Source organism: Orbicella franksi, chromosome 9 (assembly GCF_964199315.1).
Source record: "Orbicella franksi chromosome 9, jaOrbFran1.1, whole genome shotgun sequence".
In the NCBI taxonomy this organism is placed as follows: domain Eukaryota; kingdom Metazoa; phylum Cnidaria; class Anthozoa; order Scleractinia; family Merulinidae; genus Orbicella; species Orbicella franksi.
Window position 1 is genome coordinate 8,263,279 of NC_138153.1, and position 25,207 is coordinate 8,288,485.

The 25,207-nt window shown below is 39.6% G+C and overlaps 2 protein-coding genes and 1 pseudogene across 2 annotated transcripts; all 3 read right to left on the minus strand.

Moving 5' to 3' along the window:
* Positions 1–254: 254 nt before the first annotated feature.
* Positions 255–8,363, minus strand: LOC145497418 (uncharacterized). Its single transcript, XM_081477225.1, has 4 exons — positions 7,494–8,363; positions 4,595–4,736; positions 3,102–3,317; positions 255–2,652 (listed from the first exon to the last, which is right to left on the minus strand). The coding sequence occupies exons 1-4, from the start codon at positions 7,548–7,550 to the stop codon at positions 2,162–2,164; spliced, it is 906 nt and encodes a 301-aa protein (XP_081333351.1). The 5' UTR covers positions 7,551–8,363; the 3' UTR covers positions 255–2,161.
* A 4,593-nt stretch (positions 8,364–12,956) lies between these two features.
* LOC145496735 (carbohydrate sulfotransferase 1-like) lies at positions 12,957–19,602 on the minus strand. Its single transcript, XM_081476470.1, has one exon. The coding sequence runs from the start codon at positions 17,393–17,395 to the stop codon at positions 16,076–16,078; it is 1,320 nt and encodes a 439-aa protein (XP_081332596.1). The 5' UTR covers positions 17,396–19,602; the 3' UTR covers positions 12,957–16,075.
* A 361-nt stretch (positions 19,603–19,963) lies between these two features.
* Positions 19,964–23,074, minus strand: LOC145497534 (uncharacterized; annotated as a pseudogene).
* Positions 23,075–25,207: the final 2,133 nt, after the last annotated feature.

Genomic DNA, 25,207 nt, shown 5'->3' on the forward strand with positions numbered 1-25,207 from the left:
TTTAGTGAGGAAAAATAAAAGCCATTCAACTTGTAAACGCTCGCGTAATCGGTTCAGACTGTTTTGTTGTCATTTGTTTCAATTATTTTTTCTCTATGCCAGCCAAAGTGATAATAATAGTAATACAGCTTCTGTTCGCGGGCATAAATATGTTTTGGGCCCTTCTAATAGCTCATTTTAACCCTCGTCTAGCGGCTCGGGCTATATAAGTCCCAGTCGGACCCACTCGCATGTCCAAAATTGTTCCAGTTAATGACAAGTTACTCAACCGGTCTCGTGTTAATTGGGGTATGACGTCATGACGTTGCCATGGTGATTCAGAGCTTAGTAAAACGTGTGTCATTTGGAACTTTCATCTTTCTCAAGCACACCATTGACGTTCGATTTTCTGTTGGATTGATAATGGTCCTGCTCTGATCACTTAAAGTTGAACAGTATCGTCATTCAAAAATCCGATCGAGCCACCTTAACATGCTAAATAATTATGCTTTACATCGGGAATGTCGGGGTACTTAGCTGTCGAGGGGGTATTTTAGGACATAACATCGCTGCTTAATTCGTAGCGTCCTTGGCTACCCCTCCCCTGCAAAAAATAGATTCCGAAATTTACGCAACAAGAAAACAACTAGTTCATCTTTTCAGCTTAAAGAGGCCCGAGCAGATTTCTCTCTATTGATTTATTCATTTTATAAACTCTTTGCGATTAAAAAAATATCTTTTACATCATGTAATTTCTTGGTTATCTACTCTATCTATCGACTCCAGTGCATGCCGGTATGTGGTCTTTGTCTATCGATTATCTTTGTCTTACATTCTTACTTTGTCCTACCATCCTAATGTGAAGTAAGGTATATATAGGTTTATAATATACATAGGACCCTGTGCGCGCACTCTGATTGGTCAGAGTATAAAACATAGAAAAAGCGTGTTTTATTGTTTTTTGCCATATTAGCTCTGTGTATTAAGCAAATGAAGAAGCCTAAGCCATGTATTACACTGTGATAAAACAATCCGGACATTTGAGAACGCTCGAGAAATGTAGGAAACACGAGCCACAGAAAACACGACCCTGTAGCTCGTGTTTTCTACATTTCCCTCGTGTTCTCAAATGCCCGTCGTGTTTTACCACAGCCTAGACGAGTTGTATAGGCCCAAGACTTCTAAGCGGCAGTTTACGGTAGTTTATATTTACAATAGAGAGTTTAAGCATGACGTTTACGGCAGACGTCAAACGGCAAAGATTACCTCTGAATTTGTGTTCTTTTCTTTTAATCCTTAACTAAATCACACAAAAATACAAAAAAGTCTTCTACTACTCACCCCAAATACAAATATTTTCAGTCCTCTGTACAGACAGCTGAAGACAGACGGCAAAAGTTTCATGTTTGCCGTTTGACGTAACGTCATGCTTAATCTCTCTATTAAGACATGCATCTACCCACACCGTATTTACCAGATTGATCTTGATTTCAATTCGTTTTTTACCGGGGTGGTGGTGGTGGGGGGATTAAGAAAGCGATTTTTACGACATCATATTGTAATTCTACCAATAGAGACTTGGTTTCCACCAGAAGTTCGAGTAACAACTAAGTGGACAAAAACTTTGTACCGAGATTACTTACATCGTGTTGCGAACTTCTGTGCGACTGTTTTAAATATGTTGCCAAGAGAAATCATTTCTAACAACAACAGATGTCGAAAACGAATCTTGAAGTTCAAATGAAACACTTGAAAGTACTGGTGAAATGAAACTGATGGTGGAATTTTACCTGTGTTTGCACAATTTCTCTGAACTTTGAAATTTATTTTCTCGAGTTCCCACATGGGAAATTGTTTCTGGAGTTGCCGTGATACGGGTAACTATTCATATCTTTAGCTTTCAGAAAATGCAAAAAGGTTATACTTAAAATTATCCTGGTACAAGGTTGTTGCCCACTAAAAACTGAAATTTCTCGATTTCCTACTGGATTTTGTCTTATGTTCTTTCTATCGTAGGGAATACCGAAGAGTAAGGGACTAGCGGAGTGGAAAAGCGACGGTGGGTAGAGAGGGAGCTCCATTAATTCCCCGTGCCCTATCCTTCGTTTTCCTCCGACTATACCATCCAAATACTATCACGTGTGTGTCCGAAGAACAGATCAGCCATCCACGTCGTTTTCCTTTATCGACGCTCCTCGTTTACTCTTCTAACGTTCCAAAGGCAAGTGCAAGTACGCCGTTCTAATGTCATTCCGCTGGGGCACCGTGTACTCGGACATTTACACAGGCAGGTCTTGGGGTCACGCAACTTCAGATGTTGTTTACAAGGTCTCTTGCTGCAAGTGCACCGACACTTTTTCTCATCAAACTGGAAACGCTTTGTGCACTTCGACTCAATGTTTGTAGGATCGCATTTACACTGACACTTTACAGGATCCCAGCGGAAGTTACTCGGGCAGGGTATTGGTCGCGGTTTGCACTGGCAACTACACTGTTCTTTAGAGTACTGCTGTGTCCTGTTATCACAGTCTGTAGGCTTGATCTTGCACCCGCAAGAGCAGTTAGTGTGGTTCGTCACTCGGACCGCTGTAAACTTGTTTGAAATTTCTTCCAGCTCGGCCTTGGCGGACGACCAAGCAACTCTGCTCACCACAAGGTTTAGATCTTCTTTCCCTACGAAGGAAAACAAGAGAACGATTGTAATTATACACCTGATTTCGCGGCTCTGATTTTGCCAGCGTCGAATCAAAGTATCTTAACCTTTTTCTCTCACTCTGGCAAAAACGACATTCAAAAAGGAAGTAAAAGAGTGATTTTCAGTTTAGCATAATGGTATCACGAAGTGCACAGCCCACAAGCAGGCTCTTCTCTCCCCGCGAGGAGCCGGCTCGCAGGCTATAAGGTATACAACACTGCTAAATGGGTCTCGATAATGCTTGTCGTAAGGAGGGAGGGGGAGGACGAGGGGGGAGGAGGGGGAGGACGAGGGGAGGACGAGGGGGAAGACGAGGGGGGAAGGAGAAGGACTTGTGATAAGGAAACGGCTCTAATATACCATAGGCTAAGTGCACGTGATGAGTTTGACAATTGCGGCTCTTAATTAGCCAATTCTTTCCACCTACCTTCAGGTTGGCACGATGTTTCAAAGGGTCTGTCATTGCATGCGCCACCGCACCGGTGTAGTGTCACAAAGAACGGAAAGTAAAAAGAGCTCGAGCCTTCAGGTTGGGGAAGTTCCACCACAGCAGGACGCGGAGCGCACGGAGCGCTGTCCAGAATAACATACGGAAGATCAGGGAACTCTAAATTCTCGCTGAACCTCGCCAGAATACCAGCAGCTGCAAAATCCACAATTAAGAACAGTTAAACTCTTTTTCCACAGTGAGATGAGGAACAACAGTGGTTCACCCAAGGGATTTTAGAGTGCTGGGATGTTAAATTTGCACCAACCTCAGTGTACGGGTGAGGGGAATACTCCCCTCAGATTACGCTGACCGGGATGTTCGATAGAGGAAAATTTTGAAAGAAAAACCGTCTTCAAGTCTGAAGGCTAGTGTAGCTATCTATAGTTGCGTTCCTCTTTAAAGTTAATTGCTAATCCATTTTCTTGGGCATATGCTAATATATGATACTACGGGGTCAAAACTATATAACACTGACACTAGATACAGTCATGTCACTGTCTATCAGAGATCAGGTTTCCAGTAAAACGGCTTGGTGCAGATGTAAATGTCATCCTGTTATAAGATAACGCCCAATTTCCCCGTGTGAGTAAGTTTTTGTTGGTCGTTATTAACTTGAACAGACAGTAAACGAGAATTGCAGACACTTAGGCCCAGTTCAGACGCCGAACTTTTCATGAGCCGAACTTAATTCGAATTTGGACCGACCCAAATTATCAAAAGTACACCTGTTGATTCAGACGTCGAACTTAATTCGCCGAACTTTATTTAGTTTAATATAAACCAAAACACATCGAAATGTCAGCGATTTTCAGGCAAAGTAAAAACTGCTGTAAAATACGTTATAATAATTTAGACATTAGGTTCGGCTCATGAAAAGTTCGACGTCTGAATCAAAGCCGTTCCAAAGCCGAAATTCCCGGCTGAGCTAGGCGGGAAGAACGGCTGGGCCGTTCCAAATTCAAATAGCCGTTCTTAACTGATTCAGACGCCGAACTTTTCATGTACTTAATTCAATGTATTTGGTTCGGCTCATGAAAAGTTCGGCGTCTGAACTGGGCCTTAGGCCCCATTCACAATACGCCTGAGAAATTTGAAAACGCAGTTTAATTTCTACGGTTAGGCCTAGCGCCACAATTTTCGAAAAAGCTCTCCAAACCAGAGGAATTTGAAAATGCCGGTTTTGCGTTTTCGTGTGGACGGAAAGCATTTTGAAAACGGAGCTTTTCGAAAACGATGGCGTCACGATAATCATGTGATTTCACTCTTCGAGTTTCCTCAAACAGGAATAAAAAAAAATGACCGGTGACCGATGCGTTTTTAAATTCCTTCGGTGTAGTGTGGACGGAAAACAATTGCTGCGTTTTCAGAGTGAAACCTCCGTTTTCAAATTCCTCCGGCATAGTGGTATGCATCACGGTTGTTCTACGAACCTTTTTCACGTTTATTTAGGGCTGAGACAGCTTCCCGAAGACGACTCATCCTTGTAACGGATATTACTCGAAGAAATGAGTCCAACGACGTCACGTTAGCCATTACGCGTCGAAGTTCTGTTGGTATAACTTTCTTTTGCAGCTGAAACAAGAAGGAAAGGCCATTAAAAATCTGAAAACAGATGATTACATAGAAATTGTATTATTCTTCTTACGAAAGGTTCTTTTTTTTATTACAATACAAACATTACTTACAATTCGCGAAATCATAGAAGAAACGTTAAGAATTATGTGGGTTACAATAGATAGGGAGTTCTATTTTCTTCACGCGATTTGGCTTGTAACTTAACGGAAACAGATTTCAAAAGCTGAAGGTTACACAACATGGTTCACAACATTTGATGCTAAGAAGAGTTCCTCCTCACGCGGTGGCAGAATGACAGATCGGTGAAGCCATGAAAACGTGCTAAGACGCGGCAAAAAAGAGAGAACTGACTATGACGGCACTTTTAGATTTTATTTAACTTCAAGTTAAAGGTGCAATGTCACGTCGGCACATCTTGAAAAAAATTGGCCAATTTTTTTTAGTTAGTTTACCGTTCGTAAGCACTTAATCGTCCTTAACCAGTCACACCAACATAAACTCTCCTTACTTATGACCATAACATTTCTTTTAATTTTCGCGCTGAGAATTTGATGACTGTGACATTAAGACAATATCCTGTTTTGATAACTGACTATGATTTCGAGATTTCGTTCAATTTGATAGCATATTTACACATTAGAAAATACCACTTTCATCTAATCTAACATTTGCATCACATACTTTCGGAAATTGGGTAAATTTAGCAATTTGACAACGCCATAAAGAGAACGCCATAACGAGTCTGAGGTATGACAGGAAAGAAACGCCTGTCACGATGAAAGGGTAAATGCAAGTGGAATTATTTCGATATAAAGCCCCCATGCCGGGGGAACTGCAACATGTAGAGATGTTTCTTCCCAGACAGTTTCACAGTTTAATTTCCTAAAATAGCGACCATATACGCACGTGCGCACGTGCGTACCTCCCAAAATCCATAAATATATAGCCTGCGTTCCAGCCGGACGTGTCTCAAATGGCGGTTTGGCTAAATTGTCCGCGACGCAGGCTATAAATATAACGTCATTGGCGAAAATCGTCTTTAATAAGTTGAATCGACTGGTTTGAGAGCATCTAGTCTCTCCTATCGACCTACTATCACTTATCTCAAAGGTTGATATAAAAACAACACAAGTTACCAAATACTCAACATTTTCCATGTTTTGCCGGATTTATGAAGTTGTAGGAGTAGTAGGAGTAGGTGCGTACTCCATGAAAAAAATTCTTGCTACGCCCCTAGGATTATACAGTTCTACCGGTTACAGGCCATTACAGTCAACTGTCCCTGTACACTACTCCCTGGAAGACGGACACGCTGTGATGACCCCTGCAGACCGTTTTCTCCTTTCATGATTTTACATGTCTTTTTCCTCTATAAGAGGGACACAGCTCTAAGACAAACAACTAAATACTCGTATATACGTGACACCGATATCCCGCATTCGATACTTGAAACGTGTTGGAAAATGACCTCGGTCAACATGATCACGAAGATAAACTTTTCAGTGATGAAATTCACTTTTGAATCTTCTTTCCTGTCTTTCCTGCCTTCTTTTACGTGCTTTCTCTCATTCTTTTCATCTTGCCTCTTATTTTCATTTTTTTTTTCGCTATATTATTCATTTCAAGAGAACTAAGTTAAAAATCACTCTTATTACACTCCGATGCCTCGTATCTTTTCAAGAATTTCTAGACTCGTTTGTGATGTCATTCAACAACGAAAACAGGATGATTAACGAAAACGTTTATTTAACTAAACACTAAATATTTTTCCAGTCATAGAAATAAGTTTGAACTCCTAATTTTCATTTATTTTTCCTCTGTTCCAGAATTTGCCACGAAATTTTGATCCGAGTTGTTATTTTCAAATCCTTTTCCTGGGATTTTTAAAATCAAAAGGGGAAGCAGTCTCCAAAATTCAGTTGCCACTTACGCTTGGGTTAAAATCATAAAACTCTATCTGTGCGAAAGAGTTTACATTTGTGCTCTTAATTAATTAGTCGTCTTATTAACATGTTATTGTCTAATAAATTAAATAGTCAGACAAACCTAATAGAGGTCATAAATCATCGTAACAGCGTTCCTGTTAGGTAATAACTGAAGGAAATGAGACGAGTAAGTTTAATGCTGAACGAGAGTTGCTGTGTACTTAATTCAATATTCCAGTTCATCGGTTGAAGCAAATGTTAACTTCAACCCCTTTATTACAGTTAACTTTCCAAGCTCCGTGGTTACACTAAGCTTTAGACTGTCTTTAAATCAGCTGGATTGTAAACAATGACCTCACCTTGACCGAACATAAACTTGCAAATTATTCATTGAATAAAAAGAGAGAATTATCTCCTAGTCAATACCACAGCGCCTACTTTTGAAAAAATATCAGGCAGGGTTCACACAGCAAAGAGAGATTTCGATATTGATGTCTGGTGTTTGATTTAAACTGACATACGCGCGACCGTTTGACTCACATGAGTGATTTCGGAAAATCAACTATCGACTTGTAACTAATCAACTATCTTGCATTTGCATCAGTTTTATTTAAAGATGTGATGATGTAAACAAAGAATTGTTATTGCCACGTCGATAGAAAGGAAGCAAAAGATTCGTATATACACTCACGGTTAGACAATCAGGAAAGTTTTTTCCAACTTGATGCAATTTCAGTTCCGAAACAGCGAACGGACGGAAACAGGACGAACCGTTAATTTTAAAGTTCCGAGCTTGACATTAATTTCACGCACCACGCAGTTTACTTACCCGCATGGCGAAGTTTGAGCCAATAGTTAGGCACAGAATAACCAGCAGTGTTTTCATCGTCAGACTGTTCTACTCAGGGACACTGATCCGTTCTGAACTGTTCCAAACACCTAATGTTATCCTGTCTAAGCAATTCAGGATCGCGTTGCGGGTTAATATAATGCTATTACCAAGCCGTTACGTCACAAACCGAATATTGTTGACTCATAGGGAATTATCCTCCCGAAACTAATACCGCGTGACATGTTTTTTTAAAAGTTCCTGTTTTGCTACCCAGATACAGACGCCGTCCTCCACGCGAAACGGTCGGTCGGTCGTTCTTTCTTTTTTCTTTTAAAACATCCTTAAGCTGACGATCGAAATATGCCTCTAAAGGCCTAGGCTTAAAGATTCAGTGATAGTCACACAAATCAAACAGAGGACCAGAGGACGAAAAAAATGATAAACAAAAAGTGGTGTAAGGTGGACCGGAAATGATATTGTGAAGAGCCCGTTTCCCATTGAAAAGGCGTGACAATCGCATAACATTGTTAACAATCCATCTCGCCATGTTATAACAGGAATTGTTTTGGAAAAAGAGCGTCCAAATGGTGGAGTCAGAGAAGTCTTTTACTGGAAATCAAACCATTTCTCAACCCGACTTGGCAGCTCAAAACAGAACCTGTAAACCATTAAAATGCAAAACTGCCAAAAAGTTTCAAAATATGTTGTTTCAGCAGGGAAATTTCACATAATGGACGGAAACAGAGGCGCTAAAAGGGAACACGCTTAATCGACAACAAGAGCGTTGTTTCCGGCAATCCAAGAAGCTCAAAAACTTATCTACAGATCACGGATGCTGAACCATCAATAATGTCTTAATTCTGTATAACATAACATGAAAACGTTAAAAACAGGAACCCAATCGAAAAAGAATGATTTCAGTTAAGAGAGAGGCTCGTTTTTTTCTTTTTCTTTTCAGTGGCGTATTGAAAGCTCTTTTAACATGCAGTCAATTGTTCCACCGTTATTATTCAGTCTTTGGAGAATATTAGCTAGGGAGGAAACCGGATGACAAGGCAAAGGGACTTTTTCGCAATCAATTACCAAGCATAATTGCCATGAATAAGCGTAAAGACAATTAGTCTAGCGGTCAATTTTGCCGATACCGAAAACCGGCGAGGCCCACTAAGTAATTGTTTCATTAATATCAGTCAAAGACAGCTGACTACAAAAAGCACGAACTGCTAATAAGTTTCGACATAGAATTAGGGCCAGAGTTCTGGTTTGAAAGACTTTCGATCAATAATACGAACTTTTAGAATTTCTTGCTATGTCATGTTGTGACTGTTCACAGCAATTCTAACTATTGCTGTACAAGAGAATAAAAGGTCAATAAATTGAAGACGCGGAGGTATTCAGTTGGTAAACTCGGTTGAAGGTGTACAATCTCTGTAGGTTATCTATCAATATATATACTCTTGAGGAAACGGTACGCTTGTGGTATTTAAGGAAAGGTTAGCACAGCCCCCCCCCCCCCTCCCCCCTTTTAACAATGCCGACCTAAACTTAGATTGCGAGCGGTCTTTCCCTTCTCTTCTTTCCCTCTTTCTTTCCCTTGCGAGCGCGGCGAATACACGAATGCTTCTTTCACCGCCCGTGCTTCCCTCGCTCCGCTCGATCGTTCTGCAGTCTTTTGCTTCGTGTCGCACGCGGAGAAGGGACAACCTACTTGCAGTCTATGGCCAACACTACCTTACACAAGTCTACGCATGTCAGCGGCACAGAACATCTTCCGGTTAAACGGGGAAAATATTATGGGTGTAGCCGGATATATAGCTGAAGAGGAAGAAATCTTATAAGTAGCAGTAGGGGAAATTTCCCCGGTAAACAAACACACCCCAAATTCGAACACAGCTTGCAGAATTTTTTTATTATGCAGGTGAAACCTCGGACAACAATAGCAGTTCATTTTCACCAAAAATTTTAAACCAATTAAATATTATGACATGTTTCTCAGGAAGCATCTTGATCTAAACTAAATCATGTTCTGTTTGACACGGTAGAGGGAAAGAAAAATTCTTTGATCCCGGGGACATTTCCTTTCTAAGGCCAACACTTGCAAGGAAATACTTGGATTGATTTCCCGCACGTCACTTAATAAGGAGAAAAGATTTTCGCCGGGGTTTCTATCGAGTTTATTAATCTACCGGCTAACGTTCCATCACGAATGCCGTTCTCTGATTGGCTACGCTACTCACTATCTATTCTGTTATAGACAGTGAGTAGCCTAGCAGTGTGCGGTTGCTAAGAAAACGACGGTCGCTTCTTTGTGTTTTCGAAGTGTCTGTGAAGAGGACCTAAATAAAGTTTTGACCGACTTTTAGATTTGTACTATCCGCTCTCGATTATTCGCTCTTCGAATTTCGAGCTCGTCATCAAGGTGTTAAATAGAATCGAAACACCGGGGTGGAGGTTTGGGAGAACTAGAAATGCTTTGAAAACTCGACCCGCAGGCGAGTGTTATCAAATCTTTTTCAGCCTAAACCATACAGATCGTCAAGTTTTTCAAAGACTATAAATTGCACTCGCCCGTAATTTTGCTAGCCTTTGAAAAATGTACTCGTGCTTATTTATTCCAAATTGCACTCGAAATCATGTGATTAGTGGTTACCTATACAAATATTCTGCTCATGCGTAATTTTTTACCATGCTCCGTGAAAAATGCCCTCGGAAAAATGGCAGATCGCTACCCTGAGCTGTCAGAAAGTGATTTAAATACGAAAACAATCTTGATGATCAAATGATAAAACAATTATTGAGCTCGGTTATCGCAAAATACCGTCAGTCTCGCAGATCAATTAAAAATTGACCTGCTCGTCACCGGACAAATCAGATATTTTGCTCAACCCCGTCCAATAATTGTTAATTATTTTGATTGCCATAGGATGTTCCTTGCTTCCAAATCAAACATCGAGTTGCAGCCATTAACTACATTATGTAATTGTAAGATTCTGAAAGAATATACACCTCAATCAAATTAAATGCGATCTATTTGTCTTATAAGCGTACCGTTAGGTCAAAAAGCTTTTTTCTCATCATCTGTTCAGGATCATCATTCTTAGTGCCCTCCTGGCGAGCGAGACTCGGGTCTTGAGCAGTTTCAAAACCTTTGTATTCTTCGTCGATCAAGTGTTTGGCAGTGGCAAAGCCAAGAATTACACAGAAAAAGATGGCAAAGGTAACTTTCATTTTGATTATTTTTGACGGACAATATTGGAAGTGACTGTGATAGCACTGGTTAATAGGTCTTTTGCGCTGGGATTTTTTTTCGTCAAAATCATCAGCACAAGACACAAAAGTTGCGGAATATTTGCACGTTCAGCTGTTTGATAACCTGTGTTAGCTTTGTGGGCTAAGACATTAAGATATTATTATCGACAAAATGTCAAAAATGCTAGTTCCAAAGGGAGGAAATGACCTCAAAGAGCAGCGTTTTTAATTAATTCATAATGAAGAACGTATTTAAGTCAAACCGGGTCAAAGGTAGGGATCTCCAGCGCTTATCAGTTTCTCTGTGTTGGAGATCACTGTCATAAAGGCAAAGGACAAGAGGAGTGGGGTGGGTTGCACACAAAGAGCCAAGACAGCATGTAGGTAGGTCTGGTCCGAATTCTCCCTAATACAAATCGGAGCACACCGCATATACCGAAATATTCCGCGGTATTAAAGGCTGACTGATTCAAAATACACCTGGACTGTCCTACTAGAATCCATCCTGCTTTTTCAATGCTTTAGTTGTACCCACTTGAAAATATTAGGGGCACATAAACTATGAGCCTGTACCTTAAATACTTTAGGATTGTATGAAGTGACGATTGCATGAATGGAGAGATGGTTGATTGAGATTTCTTAGAAGCCTGCCATGGTTGTGCTGGACAACATTTTTTATTGAAAAAGAAATGCCGATAACGAATGACACTCAAAAAAATATTTCAGTCTGAACAAAAAAACACACATCTCTGATCCTTAACGAGGTGCAATTTGCGGAATTCAACACATCCTCAAGAGCTTTTTATTAACTTACTGTTCGATATTTTGTTCCTTTTTGGCGTGTGTTTTGTTAGTAACAGAGATCAATCAATTGTAGCTTTTATACGATCGTGATGTACAAATTAGTAACACTATTTTTTTTAACAACATAAGCTCTTCTGACAGGTATCTCATGCAGTGTTAGAGCAAAGGTCGATTAAAAATAATGTTTGTAAACAAGAAAAACAAATGCGAGCGAACTTAATAGAAAACAAACGCAACCATTCAAGTCATGCAAAAAATTTACGATAGCAGCAAAACTTTACAAGCAGTGCTTGCTGCAAGCGTTAATATATAGATTTAGCCAAGCCTGATCAGTGCAATAATTAACCATAAAGGGAAAATAGGATTTGTTTTTCTTGGATCAGAAACTCAGAAAATGACCAAGTGTGAACATGCAATTGTTCAGCGTGTGGTTTCACTATTTTTTCTAGTTAAATTGTAACAAACTTAACTATGCCCAATATTAGCGGGCAATATAAAAGGGACTTTCCAAGAGACGATTTTGCAAGAAATATGTCGGAAGAAAAGTCAACAATGCAACGCGCCAGTGCCTTCTTTGGATAAATAAATGTAAAGTAACTACTTAATTTATACTCTTAGTAGATAGAGCCTCTTAGACCCGTCGCTTATTTAGCCTTTAACGCGATAAAAGCTGCTCTTTTCAGTACTGACCCGATACTGTAAAAGACAGGAAAAACACGAGCTCTCGAAGTACTAACAGCGCGCCAAAGAGAAGTCGAAACACATGAGCAGTGTAAACAGCGATAGTCCTTTCTTGGAAATAAAGAAAATAAAACATTTTCTGTTGTTTCTATCAAGTTTATAAAACACTCGTGAAAGTTTGGGAGAATTCGAAAAAGCTGTGGAAACGCTCACCTGCCGCACGTAGTCCCGCAACATTTCTCGTTCTCCCAAAACTTCGAATTCCACTCGTGTTTCTGTTTAACAATTCGATTACTCACTCTCAACGAGTTGATGAGGCGGAAGACCGAATCAGCCATCACGTCGATGGAAATAGAGAGCGAATAATATAATTGTTTTCATATAATTCTCAATAAATTTCCCTTAAATAACGATTTCCAATTATTTCTCTCTACTCTAATTTCGGCATTTCTAGAAACGAAAATGACTTTTAAAGTAAACATGTTAGGCTATCGATTTACTTTTCCAAACTAACCGTAGAAACAAAAACAATATTCCATAATTTGGCTCTCAAAAATCAGTTCGGCACAAATATTCCACTATTGAGCCGGGCCGATTTTACAAGAACGGTCTTCATTCCAATGTTTGCCCCTAGGCAGTCCGCGTGGCCAATTTGCATTACAAATAGAAAACCGCAGCATAGTGACTACTGTGGATAAGGTCTATTTATCAAAGCAACTTGCTACAGGCAGCCCGAACGGACTTGGGTTGAACAGGCACTGAGTACTATAAATTTGTTCAGCAGTAAAAAGAAAAAGAATGGTTTACTGATTTTCTTACTCAGCACGTGACACAAACAGAAATTTAGGATTGAAAACATTCAGGTTGATCACCTACGCGAAAACCTGCTTCTCGCTAGGCGTTGAAACCCCGCGTTGAGCATTGCACTCCAAGCTTGGTCACGCGACGTCTAGCAGATTGCCGTTTGAGGTTTCCGCTGAAAACCGAGGTGCTAAATGTCACTTTTTTTCGTGACGCCTTAAACGGACACGACTTGCGTCAAAATAGGTCTAAATGTTGTCATTTTCGGACAAATGTACAATGTTATCTGTCACTAAGCAGATTTTGAAATCCTTGCCCCTTGAAGCTACGTACATTGTTCTCGCTTGCGGTTTGGTTCTTTTGTTTTTGTTTTTTGTTTTTCTCTTCATTAGTATTCACAGATTTTTTTTTTTCACGCTTCGTAAGAGACACGAGTTCATCTGCCCCGTCATGATCTATGGCGGCTAAACTCCAGAATACCCGGCCACTTATTAGCATCTCATTGAATAAGAATAGCAACTATTGTTATATACCTCGTTCTTCAAAGCCCACCGACACATGTAAATAAAGTGGCCGGGTATTCTGAAGTTGCTCCAATTTTTGGACCTGAAATGGTATTCCAGGATGCCACATTCAGCAAGGAGAATACGGTCGAATTTTGGAGCAACTTCAGAATACCCGGCCACTTTATTTACATGTGTCGGTGGGCTTTGAAGAACGAGGTATATAACAATAGTTGCTATTCTTATTCAATGAGATGCTAATAAGTGGCCGGGTATTCTGGAGTTTAGCCTAACAATAGTTGCTATTCTTATAATAATAATAATAATAATAATAATAATAATAATAATAATAATAATAATAATCGATATTTAAACAGGGTGACCCCTTCAGTCGCAGGACTGGTATCAACGGGGGCCCTGTATAACGTAAAATAAAAAGAGCATGTATAAGTAATATATATCTATAAAAAACTAACTACTTTAAAAGATACGCCGAAATGTTTAAAAAATTAAAAAGCTTAAAAAGGTAGTAGCGTTCTCATAAAAATTGGATATCTAATTGAAAATGTTCTAAAAAATAACCTAAGAAAAAAAATCGGAGATAGCCTTGAAACGTTCCTTAGGTGGCAAAATCTTTATGTTCGTTGGAAGGCTATTAAGGTTACAGTATACCTTCAGATCGGCAATTTTCTTCAAATTTGGATTTTTGGTTCAAAGTAATGGTCGAAGAGTAATCTCTAATTTCTGAAAACAAAATTGAAAAAAACTCAATATTGGCGGAGAAATGGAGGTTTTACGTTACGGCCGGAAGTAAAAGTTCCCTCTTGATTGACAGCCCTATAACGTGTGCGCAATCAACCGAGACCACTTTCGCGGGAATATATGGATACCACGAATTGGCTGGCTACTCAGATCCAAGCATTTTTCGTATTAGATGTAATTCTATTAAGTTATAAGTAAACATGGACCACGGAAAACTCTGTTTACCAGTTCGAAAAAGCGAAGAACGAATGAAAACACATCAATGAGTGAAGAAGCGAAAGTTGGCCTCGCGGATGAAGCTTTAGCTATCGTATCAAGCGGGCAAAAAGATCGAATCAAGAGTAGAGAAAGATTCTGTAAAAGTTTGGGAACTCGACAGCTATAACAACGACGTGTACATTGACTCTTTTGTTGAGTCCGATACCGATGAATCGCCCAACTCATTGAGATCCATTGGAATATTATCCATGCACATTTGCTCCGCCGCGCTTTCTTTTGTTCAGTTTGTTCTCGTCGCCCAGCCACTCTAGCGTTCGTATCCTTTTTCGTCTTCCCCATTTTGCCAGACCAGCTTCAAGAAAAACCGAGCTACAGAAAAAGTATCTCTCCGCCTTGAGCGCATTGAGAAACACAAGGGTTTTTTCGAGATTCACGCGTAAATTTCACCGCGAGTTAATTTAGTAAATTTTCCAAGCGCTGATTGGCTCAGTGATCTGAGAACCCAGTTGAAGGCGTTTGTGGGCGGAGTTTGTTTGCGAAGCAAGAGATTTTTCTTAGCGCTGTTTTCTCGAATAAATTTTTTCGCTTGAAGCAGACACGTTAAAGAGTTACAACTCAAAGGGGATTTGTTTGATTGCCCTCAAATTTGGACAGTAGCTAGATTAACATATAAAAAACAAAAAAGTGTCTGCGAATTGTTTATTTCGAAATATTTTTCCTCCGAGAGCAATTTTTGTACGATCACTTCACATTTGTTAAATCCTATTTTGAAAATGTTCTGTAGCTTTTTACTGCAATTGAATGTGGCAAAACGCAGATATGCTTTTTTAGCGCTTTTTGTCCTGAAACCGAGGAAAAAAATAAATTGGCGAAAAACAAAATTCGCTTTGACTTGTAGCTTCCAAAAGCTGATTAGGACGCTCGCATTTAGTGGCCGTGAAAAAATCGGCACTTCATTATATTTCGAAATTTTTGGTATGGTTTGATAGCCAGCTCTATAAGCTTTAATTTGATATAGGGGTTTAGGTATCTACAGCTTAAACCGGACGCGCTACATCGCTTGGACGTGAGACAGCCCTGAAGGTATACGGTAACCTTAAATGTGCATGCACCATGATAATAAAATGACTTTTTAGCGACATCTAAATTGACCTGTTTGCCACCACAAATCCACGAAACATTTCTCGAGCCGTAGTTGCTGAATCCTGTCTGAGTGATCATGATATGCTAATTTCAGTTCGAAAGATAAATAACTTCAAAGAACAACCTCGTGTGATAAAGTGCAGGAATTATGCTAAATACGATCCAACTAATTTCTGCAGTGATTTGAAGAAAATCCCCTGGGATGATGTGTTGAGTTCGACTAACGTCGAAGTAGCCTGGTCTTTGTGGAAATGCAACTTTACGGCTGAATGTGACAAATATGCTCCACTAATCGACAAAAAAGTTAGAGGACGTAATTGTCCATGGCTTACGCTGGAAATCAAACAGATGAGATGCTAATAAGTGGCCGGGTATTCTGGAGTTAAGCCCAAAAATTAACCCCCAACTACCAAAAACTTACTCAAACCATCTCACTGCTTCGAAATTATCTTTATAAAGAGCCACGCTTAGATTTTTCTGCAGCTCAAACGAATTACCAAGCGGCTTGTATCCCAAAACTTTCATCAAGCGTCCACAATAACGTTCAACAATGCTGATTTCATCTGGTGGAGCTTTTAATCTCCATCTGTTTGCTCTTTCAGCAGAATCTTGCCTCCATTTTGCTGCCTTCTGCTCTCTCTCCGTCTCCGGCTTGTGCGACGCTAAATAAAGCCAGTTACTAACAGCTTCGTCCATCGGTAAACCAGCAAACTGTAATAAACCTGGAAGTATTTTAGAAGGGTTTGCCGATAAATCTTCGAAACGTAATAACTTGACTCGGTTTCTCCACTTCGGAGGTAACTGTTTGGTGATGTTTAGGTTAAATTCAGTTTGTCTGCAGTTCTCATATGCGAACTTCTTCGTCCCCGTCAGGCCATTTTTGTCCGTCTCCCGGTAAAAATTCGCCACTTTGGACGAAGGAACAATCCCTCGTGGATCTCGGACCACAAATAGCAGTTTGCAATCAATATCATCCGAAGAATCGCACACATTAATCAACTGTCCCACACTGTTGTTTGGCATTCGCACCATCAGAGCTTTCACAACAGTCATGCTATATTTCTTTTGACAGATTTCTTCCAAAGTCTTCTGATCGAACGCTCCTCGGCAATCCTTAATATTCCATCTTGGATCTGTAACATTGTAACGGCAAAAAGGCGGCGAGGACAAAGCAATGCTAGCTTGCTCGTCTCTTGGATAGTTTCTTGTTACTGTTCGATAGTAATGCTCGATATCCTTAGCATGTTTAGGCGACACAAACTTACACTGGAAAACACCTTGCATCCACTCAAAGCTTTTCTCTTGGTAATCTCTGTTAAAAGGCGCTACTCCTCCATGAAGGCGTTCCACGGTTTGGTAAGGCTCAAACAAGTAAAATACGGACGGATGGTAATTGAAAATATTTCCCGTGAAGCTCGAACCAGATCGACCATGAGCGACAACAATTAAGTTTTGTCGCTTTTTTCGTTCGTTTTCCACCAACTGCTTTTGAACATTTTGAATCTTTTCGAGTTCGTGAATTTGGCTAGCCACTGCGGAAATCGAGCCCTGCTTTCGAATATTGTCAAGTTCTTGAGCACCAGGTTTGCCAACAGGTTGAAACTGTTGGAGTTTATCTGCTAAAGAGCTTGACGGTACACCGAGAAAGAACACATAACTTGATAGCAGAAATATGGCCACCATTATGGGTCCTAAACAGCGTAAACAACGCCGCCGGAACCTCAGACGGAAAACCATGGTTTTAAAGTTCTCCTTTTCAAAACTGCTTCAATGATTTTTTTTTTTATCCAACAACAACACAACGCAAGTCTTAAAAAAAACGGTTGACTGACTCATAGCCAGAAATTCCGAACCAAAGTGGGTGATGCTTATTTCTGTTATGCGCCAGTTCACATGTCGGCGTGTCAATAAAGCTAACGTGTGATTGGCCCGTCTGTGACAGAGGAAGCTGTACAGTAGTCAAACCAAAATGGGGTCGCGCGATAGACCGTCGAGAGATTACTGTGCGGGTCCGCAAATGATCCCAGGACCGCAAATGATCCCGGACCGCAAATGATCCCCAAATTGAACCGCAAATGATCCCGGACCGCAAATGATCCCGATCAAAAAATAGGAATGACATGGATTTATATCAGAGGAAGGTGAGAACATGTACAAAAATAATGAACTAAAAAACATATTTTATCATTTTGCAAAAAAACTTTCCACAATTGCTGTTTTGTTCTTCGAAGGGTACAGTTCGTTTTCACTGTCACGCAATAACAGAAATAATAAATCGAAAACCAACCAATGGAAAAAGCTAAGAAGTTGTGATGTACGCTATAGAAGATAACTAAATAAGACACTTCTCCAAGTTTTAGGCCTGCGCGTTTCCCCAAACGTCAGATATTCGTCGTAAATGTTTCCCAGAAATTTACAGAGTCCAGTAAGAAAACGCCATGTTGGTGTACATCCGTGGTACACCAATATGGCGGCCGGAATATAGTGTAAACATCTGGAACTTACTTTGGTTTTCTAGGCGACTGACTATCAGTACTAAACAAACAAGCATTTACATAAGCACTTTTCCTAATGCTCTAACTTCTAAAAAGGCTCAAAATCATGAGATAAGTATTTATTTTTCAACAAACTCGATCGTAGCCTTGTGTCACGCAGGCTCCATAACTCTGAAATTCAAATTGCTCTGGTTTCCAAACGAAGCACGCTAATTGTAAACAGATATAAATATACCGCCTCTTATGCCTGATGAAGATAAAAACACGTCACGTGAAGACGATCTATTGAATTAGAAGTCTTAGAAAAACACATACTTGTAAATATTCTCGAAATCCCGGTGGCGATAGTATCAAACATCTATCAAACAGCTAATTGTCAAAACGAAGTGCAAGCCTTGGCCTTGCGTGGTCATGAAGCTGAACTTCATAACTATAGCTTGTAATGTTGGCTTCTTAGAATACTCAGGTAGTCATTTCCGAGGAATTAAAGCCAAAATACGACCAAGGAAAAATAATAAAATAAATTTGTTCAAATTTCCAGTGCTACACACAAGGTGTTTTACAGAGTGATGAAGCGTTGTAGGCTTGTGGGTCTACTCAGGTGACAGCGTCTTCTGTAATAGTTGCTTCATGGTTATATTTCAGTTTAAAACTTTAGACGAGTGGCGTTAATGGCTGATAAAATATGATTTAACCATAACACCGAAATATCAATGTGTAACAAAGGAGGATATGTAGCGTATGTTGCACTGATCATAATTTTACTGAGAATTGCAAAGAAATGTGAGCCAAGTCGTGTTTTGATGATTGAGTGGTGATATTCATAACATCGTAGTTAGCAACAAAGTTTAGTCGAAAGTATCGGAAAAAAATCAAGTTGTAAACCATTATAATTATAAGATGGCTTAAATAAAAACATCGGTATTCACGTACGCTAATTCTCTATCCACACCATCCCACCATCCATGCCATTCCTTATTTTTTGATCGGGATCATTTGCGGTCCAAAATGGGGATCATTTCCGGTCCGGGATCATTTGCGGTCCGGGATTATTTGCGGTCCGGGATTATTTGCGGTCCTGGGATCATTTGCGGACCCGTACATTACTTCTCGATGTTAAATTCGATTTCATCCGCGGACACCGACTTTGGCCAGCCAAAAATAATCAAGCACAGAAGATCGTCGTATTGGGAAGTTGAAAGGCTCGTCGAAAGACGGGAAACAAATGGAACGGTAAGTGTTTGGTTGTAGTGCCTGTTTTCGCACGTGCTCGCTTGGTTGATATTAACTGAATTCAGTGTTTACCCGAAATCAGCACGAGCCTTTCTTGCCTGTCATTTAATAAGGTAAAATATTTGGTGCAATGGAAGGGCTACTCGCCCTACGAAGCCTCGTGGGAGTCAGAGGAGGGTATCTTAGGTCGATGTGTGGAGCTATTCAACTGACCAAGTAAGTGCATTCACCTTCAAATGTGCATTCATCTTTATTAGTATGTTCAACTTTGTTACAAGTGTTCATTCAACTCTGTGTTAAAAAGGCACATAAACTTTTTAAGTGTACATACATCTTTGTAAGTGTACATTCAACTCTGTAAATTGTAACATTGTTATTGTGCATACATCTTTAATAGTGTTCATTAAACTCTGTAAATTTTAACTTTGTTGGCTGTGTACATAAATCTTTGTAAGTGTACATTCAAATCTGTCAAAGGCACATTGCTTCGTACGTGAACATTTATCTTTGTATGCATACCTTTCACCTACCTCAGTAAGTGTACATTTCAACATTGAATGCAAATGTAAAAAAATTACATTTTCAAAATTAAAGTATTTTATTTCTTTCTCTTTTGTTGAGGTTTTCATTGTTTTTCTTTAGATTTTTTATCTTTTTTAGATACGTTTTCTTCAGTTGGGGAGACTGCTAATGGAGTCATATTCCTTAAGTCGCTGACTCCCCTCTTTTTTCCCCTTTTTGTTTTGATAGGTTCATCCCAGTATTCCTGGGCCCTTTTTGTGTATTTGCAATGCTGTTGTTCACTGTGCTTCAGAGCTTCCAATCTATACACAGTGCGTAGCACCTCAGCTGGATCATCATTATGGTTGCTCTTCCTCTGTATTATCCGTCTCGCATCATCGTTGTTTTTTCAACCCCTAAACCAATAGGTGGCAGCAAATGGTAACATGATGTCACTTAAATAAATATGTAATCATACATAAATTTCAAGGCTAGCCAAACAACTGCTTAGAGTAGTAAACAGTTTTTCAACATTTTTTACCTTTACCACTGAACTGTTTTATATTGTCATTTTTTTCTACCATTTGGAGTATATGATATGCTGCTGCATGCATGTAACAGGTGACTTGCTTTTTTCTGTAGCCTGTTCTTTTGTCTCCAAGTTTGGTAAAACTCGTGATCCACTTTTTTATCTGTGGATTTCAAAACACATGTACATATCATAAATTAGAAATACATAAAGTTTCAAGTCGTAATGGATTGTTTTGTACCTGTGCTCAAAATAGTTCTGTAGAGAATGGCTCCCATGAGGAAATATATTTGAAGTACAGATCTGCAAAGTCCCAAAGACAGAACATCAAGACAAGAAAATATTCAGATAAGTAAAAACAGCTAAGTGCCCAACTTGTCATTAAATTGGGATGTAATGATTGATAGGGATGAATTGATTACTTGGACTGTGATGTTATCTCAATTGATTACTTTATGAACAGATAAATTGTGTAGAATTTAAACTGTACCTTCCTTCCATAATTGAATGACCATGTGGCATGTGTTCTTTTGTAAACAGTTGTAACTGGCTAGCCTCTTGGGAAGCTCTCTTAAGAGCTTTTTCCTGTCATCTCCCATGAGGCTAGTCCAATCCAGGTCCCACTACCCTTGCCGTCTGCGTTTCTCTTCTCCCATATTGAGAAAGTGACACCACAGTTGTTGATTGCCCCTATAAGGTTTTGATGTTCTGACTTTTCCACTGACCTTTTTGTGGTAGAGGAAGAGCTCTCCTTGTCATACCTTTGCATTGCATCTTCAATTAAGTTTTCTAGCAGAATATCTGTGATTCTTAACATCAAATGCAATTCATCCAGAATGATGTGATCCAGTGGGATGACATGGAGTGACTTATGGCAACAACAGTAATTTTCACCACTCTTCTTTGTTGACAACTCGAACAATTAATGGATTGTGTACTTAAGTGGTATGGCATCATAATATACAGAATCCTTAGACGTGTCACCAGTCTAGTTGGAAATGTAAATAAAAGTAGAGATCCAAATTAATTTAATAAAAATTATGACTGAGATTCTCAAGGTACTTCAATTTTATTTGAAATCAACCATTTATATTAAGACAAATTTTTAATAATTATTAATTAATTACCTATCCTTCTTGTGTATCTTACACCATAAGTATGCGTAAATTGAGTTGGCTGCACTTAGCCCCATAACCAGCAGCAGAAACTGTAAAGGGAAAAAGTCTAACATTACTGTTTGAGGTAATTTTAAATTCTGAATTTTTTATCATGTAGTCTTAATTTTACGCAGGGCCCCTTTTGATACCAGCCTATAGCTGATGGGGCTACCCTGCCAAAATAAAGATGACTGGACTGGACTTGACTTGACTATCAAATGAAAATCATCAACAGCCATTGACAGCTCATGAATAAATTCATCCCCAACTCCAAATTTATCCATTAAAAAGAGTATACTCTCCACTGTGTTTTTGTCATCGGGATGAAGTTTTTCATATTTTGATTTTGGGGATGCCACAATCCCATGTTTTTGCTGCGGATTAGGATGATCTGTAGTTGAGAAGTCTATAGGAAAGCTATCAGTGCTGTTAGGGTCTTTAAGTTTCAAAAGGTGTAAATCCAGGCCAAATATTTCAACAAAATTAAGTGCCTTCTGTGCTCGAGTCTTTAGTTCTTTTAATTTTCTGTTTTTTGCTTGTTTGGTTTTGAGGTCTGGAATTCCAGCTCCCCAGCGGTTCGGAATTTCTGGCTATGTAGAATGTGTACCACACCAAGTCGCTAAGAACACAAACGAAGGACTTGATTCCTACTTAGCACACTCAGCTAATGCCTTGTCCCCAGACTCCACTAGTTCTGGTGGTAGGTAATAATCATAATTCAAATTCAGCCCTTAATGACTGGTCGCGAGGGGAACAGTGAATTTTGTTACCGAGAATCTCAAGGGACCAGTCATTAAGTGATTTGTTATTATATGGCAAAACAAATAATCACCTATAGCAAAACAAATAATTACTTTATTGACAATTGACGTGCAACTGCGGTCAACATTTCGCGGGTAACAGTGAACTGCTTCCTGTTTGACATCATACTTTTTGCTATTTTTAGTGAAAATTTTTATAAAAATGTATATTTTATATTTTTATGTTTTAAAATGTAAAGCGTTTATGAATATTTTATATAATTAGCGCTATATAAATTTAATTACTCTTATTCTTATTATTCTTATTATTATTATTATTATCATTATTTGTAATTTGTTTGTAAGTTAGTATTTCCCTGACATATATATTGTCCTAAGAATTTTTACAGTTGTAATTTTTTATAAGCCACTAATAAACAGTATTATCATTATATTATTATTATTATTATCGTCCTCACATAATGTTTGCTTAGAGTCCTTAGGGCTGAGACCAAACCATGGTCCTGGGGCACTAGGGAATAGCCAGTTTTTAGCTTGATAGCACCCTCCTCAAAATGTGTGCTGTACCTAGCAAGGTTATCTTTTGTAGTTATTATTATTATTATTATTATTATTATTATTATTATTATTATTATTATTATTATTATTATTATTATTATATGATTGGGCCGGAATGGCCACGCGTGCTGCATAAATTAGCATACTTTTTCTCCAGAGCTAGAGACCCTCGTAATACCCATGGGTATTGAGCAGGGTATTTATACGCCCTCCGCACTTGAGATCGTTCTGTTATGCGTTCACGCCCCGAGGGGTCTGTACAGAGCTCCCTTTTTGCGTTATTCGCACGTTTCCGTCGCTGAGCAACTTTCCTTATAGCCGACGTTCTTGCTGCTATTCCTCCTGACGTTTTGGAAGCCCCTTGTTCGGCCACGGAGGCCGCAGCTGAAGTTCCTGCTACCGGCAAAAATCCCGTTCCTTCCACTAAACAGCTAGTCTTTAATTAGCCTGCAAACAGGCTCCCAGCGAGCGAAGCGAGCCTTTTAGCGCGAAATAATGCGCTCCCCCTCGTCACCAGACCGCTTTCGGCTGGCCCTGCTCGCCCTAGACCACATTCGGCCAGCTCGCACTAAACCCAACCGTAGCGTCTTAGCATTCATGGCATGTGTGCCTCCTGATTTGTATGTCGCGTGTCGCCCCCACGTTTCCATGGCGTGTGTCGCCTTCTAGTTTAGTGTTCATGGCGTGTTTCGCCTTCTAAATTTCATGGCGTGTGTCGCCTTCAAGTTAGTTTTCATGGCGTGTGTCGCCTTCCAAGTTTATTTTCACGACGTGCGTCGCCTTCAGTTTCCAGGCACAGCCAGGACAGGGGCCCCGCAAATCAAATTCGAGGACTCATTGCTCCAGCATCGTTTTGGCCCAGAGACCAAAACCCGAAAAGGCATTATTACTGTCCGTGTGGACTTTAGATATCATTAAGTCTTTATACCAGAAGAGGTCTCGAGTGGTCCAAAATAAGTGCACTTGAGGTGTTTGCAAGTGAAAATAGTTTGGGACTTTCTTCTTTCGGAAGAAAGAGAAGAGGTAGTAGTCCAGTCAAAGATTACACTTTGCAGAGTATAAATTCCTTCACCAGAGAAATCGTGCGCTCCGTGTCCGTTAGCAAATGTCTTTCAAGTCATTTTGGCGAGAGGTAGTGGATGGCTCCGTTTTGTATCTAGTCAATGACTGAACAGTGCTAGGGGAGTGGGACAAAACTGTTGGCTCACAGGAGGGATGTGGGAAGTGCAACTATTTTAAACAGGATTGCTTAATTTGCTTTGGCCAAAGTTGTAGTCCAGGTATAATATTTTGAACCAGGATAGATATATTTAATATCTCACCAGTCGCACATGGGCCATAAGATGATAAAACACTAAACAAAACTATAGAACAAAACCTGGTTTATTACAAGGGCAACTAATACTTAAAGCAATCGTGTAAAGATTCAGGTTTGTATACAACTGGTATTGCTTATAGCGAATCAGTAAAACTGTAACGTGTGAAAACTAGTCTTCAACAGTGCCTAGGAAAAAACGAGATACGCCTTCGTTTTAGGTCCGATACTATTTTTATTTGCTGCTTTAAAAGGTAGGTGGCTAGTCCCTGACAAATGAATTCTAAAAGAATGACTAAGTCTTAAGCGAGTCGAATAGATGACTGCAGAAGTTCGAACTGGAAGGAAAATACTTGTCTGTTTCAGTTTTATTTTCGCTTGAAGCCGGGGTGTCCCAAAATTTCCTCAATTGCATGTGAAATTACTCTAACAACCTCAAGCTTCTTCAATTGTATGAAACTTTATCAACTCCCAGCACTCCAGCTAAGTGGACTTAAACGTCACAAACTCCGACACCTCAGACGCACTTATTTTAGACCACTCGAGATCTCGTCTGCTATATAAACTTTATACTCAAATTGTAAGTACTTTCTAAATGTTCGCACGGATTATAGTGATGGTTTCTCGGGTTTTGTCCTCTGGACTAAAACGGTGCTACGGGAAATGATTCCTCTAAATTGATGTACAGGCCCCCTGCCCTCCCTGTACGTAGCCTGTTCCAGGAAGCGGGCGAGCGAGGGGTCAACGAGTGGGAATAAGGCATCTTCGTTCGCCCACGACTACTCGAGAGCCTGAAAAAGGCTACCCTGTACGAAATAAGAGAATGGTAGGGTTTGTGGCTCCTTGACTCATAGGTAATGGGCAGTTTTTTACATTTATGGTTAAGCCGTATTACATTTTTGGTTGTTCAATTTATTACATTTATAGTCCAATTTTATTACATTTATGGTTGGTGGACTTATTACATTTGTGATTAAAAGTTATAACATTTTTGGTGAGT

Excerpts from the sequence above, each read along its gene's own strand:
- LOC145497418 (XM_081477225.1), bottom strand. The coding sequence starts at position 7,550 with ATGAAAACACTGCTGGTTATTCTGTGCCTAACTATTGGCTCAAACTTC. Across the intron at positions 3,318-4,594 it reads CCTAAATAAACGTGAAAAAG|CTGCTGGTATTCTGGCGAGG; the intron begins GTTCGTAGAACA and ends TGGATTTTGCAG. Across the intron at positions 2,653-3,101 it reads AACATCGTGCCAACCTGAAG|GGAAAGAAGATCTAAACCTT; the intron begins GTAGGTGGAAAG and ends TTTCCTTCGTAG.
- LOC145496735 (XM_081476470.1), bottom strand. The coding sequence starts at position 17,395 with ATGGTTTTCCGTCTGAGGTTCCGGCGGCGTTGTTTACGCTGTTTAGGA.